The sequence below is a fragment of the Nannobrachium achirus genome (genome assembly GCF_963921795.1).
Source record: "Nannobrachium achirus genome assembly, chromosome: 22".
NCBI classification, from domain to species: Eukaryota; Metazoa; Chordata; class Actinopteri; order Myctophiformes; family Myctophidae; genus Nannobrachium; species Nannobrachium achirus.
Genome location: NC_137829.1, coordinates 8,205,550 through 8,213,049, shown reverse-complemented (window position 1 = coordinate 8,213,049; position 7,500 = coordinate 8,205,550). Strand labels below are relative to the sequence as shown.

Here is a 7,500-nt window from a genome sequence, read left to right as displayed (position 1 = left end):
TGTGACTGGGCCCCGGCTCAGTGCCACACGCGTTGCACAATCACATTCTGGCTAAAGTGCCCAAACTCTACTGTAAACAATAATATAATTCCTTTTTTTGTTGCAGTTTAGTATGTGAAACGGCACATGCTGACTCTGTCCGTCCGGACATGTAGTACACTTTTTTACGGTCTATGGGTTTGCCGCTCTGACATCATGCTCCGACGTCACTGTGATGTCAGGGGAACCACACTAACATAATCCCTTTTATGCCCATACGTGGAGATCCCTGATGTCATCAATATTAAGCCCATATCTAACAGGACTTCATATCTGAATGCCCATTCACATACAGTATATTGAGGCCACATCGGCCACCTACCACACTAACAGAATCCATATACTGTATGGCCAAGACAGATGGCCAAGACAGCCCATATCTGTGTGGCTGGTTCTACAGACAGGGATCTCTATGTATGGGCATAAAAGGGATTGTATGTATGATGTCAGATGTCATAGACGTCATAGGACTTTCACATAACGAAGAGTAAGCATGTTCTCACAGCATATCTCCATATACCGTACATGGTTCTCCATATATGGGTAATAGGGGTCTCCATGGGTAACTGGTCCAATATACGTCACTGGCCAGATGGCCAAGACATGGCGCGACCGAGGTTGCTTGTCGCCCTGAGGCGTCTTACTAGTATACACTTTGTTGTACGATGAATAGAAAGAATAGCCTACAAGCTCACTACATGTCACCATGTGACAACGGTGTGAGCGTGTTGATCTGCTATTTACGCTTTTGAAAATGTTTTCTTTCTGACATTTATTTTTTCATGATTTCTGACAATTTTGGAAACTTTTTATATTATTTGCCTATTTAATGGCATGCCCTAAATAGGGATACCAGGTTGAATGTGACCTGGGATGACATTTAGTGCTTTCCGTTTCTGTATCGGCTGTCACAGCTGGTCATTGGGTCAATGCTTATGGTTGAGACTGAACTGTTGGGACTGATCTGTAAGTTCATCCCTACTGCCACTTCTGCTGTGTTGAAGACATGCAGGGAGGCAGGCAGGCAGGCAGACAGACAGACAGGCAGGCAGACAGACAGCTTTGCTGTGATGAACAGGCACTCGCATACAGTAGCTTGTAGGTCTGTGAAAAAACATAGACCCCATTTTGTCTTGACGCAAACCCCAACAATCTCATAACGCCACACGAGTCCCAACCATATTGCAGTCTTCAAGGCACGCGCAAACAAAAGCACGTGTATACACACATAGCTGTACATGGATGCGCACATGCAAGCACGTGTGCGCGCACGCACACACACACACACACACACACACACACACACACACACACACACACACACACACACACACACACACACACACACACACACACACACACACACAGGTTGGCCATCCTCTTTAGGAGAGGGCGGGCAGCCTTCCTTTTCACTGCTGTCTCCCTGTCTCCGGCAGGAGGTTGCCATGGAAACAGGGCTTGACTGGAAACAACAGGAGAGAAAGAAAGAAATCCAGGGCTCTGCCCACCTCTCTACCACCACTCCTCCTTTGTGTCCCTTTGCTCAAAATACCCATTTCTTTCTCCTCTCCTCTCAAACACACACATTGCATTTCTGACTAATTACCGGTTTTCCATTGCCGGCCTCCACTCTCCGTTCCGTCTCACTCTGAGAGGGAGAAGAGCGAGGGAGGAGGATGCTTGTCCATAAAAAAAAAAAAAGAAGAGGCAAAAGCTCAGGCAGGAGACACAGCATTATCTGTGTCCCCCGCCACCACAAGTAATAACACCATGTCTCCTCCTGCCTCCAGACCCTTATTACAGGCCATTATGGCCACAGTCTCGCCTGAGAGGGCAGAGGGGGTGGTTGTCCTGATAGCTTGCAAAAGCACCGGGGACGCTGCAGGGATGTTGCTGGGTTCAGTGCCCAAAACATCTGAGGATAAGCAGTGTTTTAACAACGTCTCAGCGGTATATTGTGCATGTTGAATTAAGTGTTGTACACATGCATTATTATGTGAATCACTGCTTTATTTAGGTTATTGGATGGTCTTAAACTTAAAGCATTAGGGTTATTGTTTTGTTAAAATGAATGTTCTATATATATATATTTTTCTAAATATTTATACATTCCCATACATAGTACATTGCTATAGATTGTTTGTTCAGTAACACGGGGTCTCCCCGTTCCAAAATAACGATTGCATTTTTTATTTTTTTCCAGGTAGGAATGCAAATTTTATACAATCAATTTTGGAAGTGATTAAATAAGAAACAAACACTTTATTTTTTACAGAATAGCCAATAGAGCTTTAACTTTTTAACAAACAAAACAAAAAAAAATGTATCACCATAAATATCACAGCACATTTCATTTATAGGCTGGTTCAAGCTACCCAGTATTTTCCCTTAGATGTTATGCTTTGAGTTGTCCTAGTATCTAGGTTGTGGCAATATATCCAATTAGTTGTCCAGGGGGGATGTTTTTTAAACTTATGGAATTTTATAGAAACATACTTTATGGAAACGTACTTAGTTGTGTGGCAGTGCCGAAACTAGCAGATCTACAAGCTCACAAAAGTTCTGTGTCACAAAATCAAAAACTAAAATTGTGAAGCAATTATAACCAGTAAGACGGCCTAAGGGCGAGAAGCAGGGTGAGGTCGCAGAGAAGCAACAGAGTCTGGGCTTAATATTGATGACATCCGGGATCTCCATTTATGGGCATAAAAGGGACACGGACAGAATTAATTTGCAAGTGTGGTTGCCGTGACACGAGTCGCAAGTGTGGCTGCAGTGACGCAAGTCACACTTGCAGATGAATTCTTGGCCCTATATGGAGCGTGACATGAGGGGTGACTGACTGACTGAGTGACTGATGCACATCAGGGTTTGATGAGGTCACTGTCATGATCTTCATACTGTATGGAGACCCAGGTGATGATAGTCAGCACCAAATATGGAGATTCCTGGCCTTATATGGAGTGTGACATGACTGACTGCACTGACGGACTGACGCATGGGGGCTGCAGGTTTTCATCGTAAATGGGACCTACGGTCGCAATAAACAATTTCATAATAAGAATGTGCTTTTGATCAGAATGAACACTTTTCCTCTGTTATAATGAGATTAAATTATAATCTAGAATTAGATCTAGAATTAGATTCTGTTAGCTGCAGTGCACAGTAGGAAAAGTTCTCAGCGTGTCTACTCTACTCACACACTCATGCTTGCCCCTGCATGCACATAATACACTTAAGACACCATGCACATTCACACATGCATATGCATACACCACAGTCTATGCTGGCATACACAAACAGCCTCCACAACACACACGCGCGCACACACACACACACACACACACACACACGCGCACGCACGCGTGCACGCGCACGCGCGCACACATTACATAGACTATCACAACTGTCCCCACCCACAGAGACATCAACAACGCCCAAACGCTGCTCCACCCAGCTCCTTATCTGCTGGGTGGGGGTGATAGAACCTGATAAGGTAAAGTGTGTGTGTGTGTGTGTGTGTGTGTGTGTGTGTGTGTGTGTGTGTGTGTGTGTGTGTGTGTGTGTGTGTGTGTGTGTGTGTGTGTGTGTGTGTGTGCGTGCGTGCGTGCGTGCGTGCGTGCGTGCGTGCGTGCGTGCGTGCGTGCGTGCGTGCGTGCGTGCGTGCGTGCGTGCGTGCGTGCGTGCGTGCGTGCGTGCGTGCGTGCGTGCGTGCGTGCGTGCGTGCGTGCGTGCGTGCGTGCGTGCGTGCGTGCGTGCGTGCGTGCGTGCGTGCGTGCGTGCGTGCGTGCGTGCGTGCGTGCGTGCGTGCGTGCGTGCGTGCGTGCGTGCGTGCGTGCGTGCGTGCGTGCGTGCGTGCGTGCGTGCGTGCGTGCGTGCGTGCGTGCGTGCGTGCGTGCGTGCGTGCGTGCGTGCGTGCGTGCGTGCGTGCGTGCGTGCGTGCGTGCGTGCGTGCGTGCGTGCGTGCGTGGCTATTGGGCACAGTGTCATGTCAGGCCTGAAGACTGTCCTGCCCTCAGGTTGACATTTCAGTTTGACTGACAGATCCTTGTTTGTGTCTTCACTGATGCCCATCCCAACCGACACACACGTAGCACATGCAATAGTTATATGAAGTGCTATGGATTTCCAATGATAATCCCAACATCTACCAAACATGCCTTTTTTTTGTATTAAAAGATTACTATTTTCTGATTTTTCACAGCTACTTAAAAGCCATAAACAATTAAGCTGGTTGCACACTGCTGCGTTTTTCGTTGCAAAATGCGTTTTTCAGGGCAAGGAGAGAGAGAGAGATAGAGAGAGCAAGGGACCAAGTGGTGCGCGAAACGGGCGGCAGTGTGCAAACGTGACTGACATAACGTGAGGTTGATTGTTTTATTCACGCGCTCCGAAATTCACTCCGATATTCGGCCCGAAAAACGCAGCAGTGTGCAACCACCTTTAGACCGATAAAATAATACTGCCACATTACATTTAAAGAATAAATAAAAGAAGAATGTATAAACTTATAGTCAACCACAATATCTTTTTTGTAAATGAATGCCCTACTTTGGTCTTATTGCAGTGTCACACAAAAGTAGCAAAAATAGCTGTGAGGTGTTTTGTAGATCTGCTATTTTTTGCTACTTTTGAATTCAAATCCTGAAAAGTTAACAGTTTTGGACATATGAGGATTCCACCCTACAGCAACGACATTTAAGCTACGTTGCAGACTGGCAGCCCAAATCCGATTTTGGTTTCATAAAGTCTCAAAAGCAAAGAAAACCCCACATGGAAACAGATTTTCTGAACCAGAACCACTTTCCTTGATGGTTTGAAATGCTGTGCTAAATATGTGTGTCAGTCTGGACACTCAGACACTGACACCCGAGTTCCAGCGAGTGACATGGTCGTATAACAGAGCATTACGTCGTTTACCATTACCATTTGCAGATAGGTTGACAGTGTCTGACTGGACTGGACAGTCAGTCCTAAGGAACCCAGTGGTTCTTGTATTCGTTTTACTGCTCATGAGCTTAAGGTTAGGATTCAGTTTAGGCTTAGACATATAGTTTTACTGAGGTTACGTTTAGGAATAAGGTTAGGTTTAGACATAGTTTTACTGAAGTTAATTTTAGGAATAAGGTTAGGTTTAGGCATAGTTTTAACAAGATTACGATTAGAAATAAGCTTAGGTTTAGGCATAGTTATACCCAGGTTACGTTTATAGGAATAAGGTTAGATTTAGGCATATTTTTACTGAGCTTATGTTTACGAATAAGCCTTGGTTTAGGCATAATATCCAGGGGGTGGAGGGGGTAGCGGGGTATTGATGTTTGTAACTTTTTGAATACTTGAGTACTTACTTACTTGAGTATATACTTTGTCCACCACTGGCTCATGTGTTTGACTCCCATCATGTCTTCCCAGCACACACAGACCACAACGGCCTGTCGCCACGGCAGATCAAAAGTGACAGCGATGATGACGACCTGCCAAACGTCACCTTGGACAGTGTTAATGAGACCGGCTCCACCGCACTGTCTATAGCCCGCGCCGTGCAAGAGTGAGTACCCTGCCTTACTCGCTGTGATGTACTGTTAGTGCCTACGTTTATGCTTCTTGTGCATGTGTGCATGCGTGCACTTGCACTAGCGTGTTTGGTCTGTGCACGTGTTAATGTACGTGGCCGCCTGTGTGTGTGTGTGTGTGTATGTGTGTGTGTGTGTGTGCGTGCGTGCGTGCGTGCGTGCGTGCGTGCGTGCGTGTGTGCGTGCGTGCGTGCGTGCGTGCGTGCATGCGTACCTGACACATGCTAAATGCTCCACTTAGTAGTGTCACCTTTTTAATAACCTCCATTTTGCTGTGTGTGTGTGTGCGTGCGTGCGTGCGTGTGTGTGCTTGCGTGCTCGTGTGTGTTCTTGTAATATTATATACTTGTGAGGAACAAGTATAGTAGAATTTGAGAAAAATACATTTTAGGAAAAGAAATCCTGGGCCTCACAAGAGAATTGAGTGTTTTGAGGTTAAATATTATATGGGGAGTTACGATAACAATTAGGACATTTTTAGCTTAGGTTTTAGGGGTTAGAGTTAGAGTTAGAGTTGCACTTGATTTATACTTATCGGTAGTTGCTACGCTAGGTTGTGCTATTTTTCGGCTTTAGACTTATGGTTAAAATGGCAAAAAGTTATAATGGTGCCATTCAAAAGTCGCCGTCCTAAAATGTTGATGTCATCACAAGTATAGTAATACAAACGTGTGTGTGTGTGTGTGTGTGTGTGTGTGTGTGTGTGTGTGTGTGTGTGTGTGTGTGAGAGAGAGAGAGACCGAGAGAGAGACGCGCTGCTCACATTTCATACATATCTCATTTATGAGTGCATATGGCACATACACACTGCATACATCTGACCGCATGGCCTGATGGGTCTGCAGACACCAGACCTGCTGTGGTCCTGGTCCATCTGTGTTGAATGAGATGACTCAGGGCTTCCCTGTCCATACTGTACAATACAGTCTCCCCATCACAAGCAGGGGCTCTGGGCAGCAGTAGTTGTTCAGCCCTGCCTTCCCCTCTCCCCTGCTGCCCATAAACCCAGAACAGTCATAACTAGCAGCCTGGCCAGACTCACGTTAATGCCCGCGGGACCGTTATTTAGACTAACAGCTAGGAAACTATTCCAGGACTCTGCTTGTGTTTGAGACTTCTGCTAATGATGTACCAGGAGGAACAATGCATGCAGGACTGGACTGGGGAGGCTAAACGATGGGAATGGTCCAAGTAAGCAGCTATGTGTTGTGCGGTGTTTAGGGTTGAGATCTCGGGGTTGAAACCCCGGGACAAATCTATTGTTTGTTTCCACATTGCCACGGCCGACTTGGCTTTATGAACACATACTGTGCTGGTTTGTTGGCGTAAACAGGTTTTGTGTATCTGGTGCGCGGTGGCATTTTGCAACACTTGTGGAACGGTAGAGGCAATGTTTCGCGTGAGTTGTGTTTCAGGGAGGGCACAGCGCAGTATGCACGCGTTGCGTACGCACGCACACACGCACCTCCCACTCGCGCTGGAGGACTCAGGTTTCTATGCAGGTTATTGAAAGGAACAGGCGTTGCCCTGAGTGCCACACATGGGCTCTGGGTGGTCAGAGGAGAACAGAGGTTGGCAGGACCCAACCTTTCACTGCCCAAGCTTTCACTATGGAGATAAATCACCAGCCGGGCTTAGCAATGCCCTGCCAGGGCCTGCCCACACACTCACTCCTCTGTGTGCTATGTGCTGGCTCTGTTGTGTGTGGGCAGTTTACTTGTGTGTGTGTACTGTGCACCTGTGTGTGCAATGCAAGTTTGTATGCAATCATCCTTGCGTGTGTGTGTGTGTGTGTGTGTGTGTGTGTGTGTGTGTGTGTGTGTGTGTGTGTGTGTGTGTGTGTGTGTGTGTGTGTGTGTGTGTGTGTGTGTGTGTGTGTGTGTGTGTG

The 7,500-nt window shown here is 46.6% G+C and overlaps 1 protein-coding gene across 4 annotated transcripts in view; it reads left to right on the top strand.

Annotated features, from left to right (window-relative positions):
* The window catches only part of LOC308308036 (Krueppel-like factor 12), a gene marked incomplete at its 5' end in the record, with an annotated part of 58,387 nt that overhangs the window by 40,051 nt on the left and 10,836 nt on the right, over positions 1-7,500 (top strand). For all 4 annotated transcript variants that reach the window (XM_080753400.1, XM_080753402.1, XM_080753399.1 and 1 more), the window contains one exon: positions 5,452-5,587. In XM_080753400.1, coding sequence (XP_080609526.1) covers positions 5,452-5,587 — 136 coding nt within the window. The remainder of the gene's footprint in view (positions 1-5,451; positions 5,588-7,500) is intronic.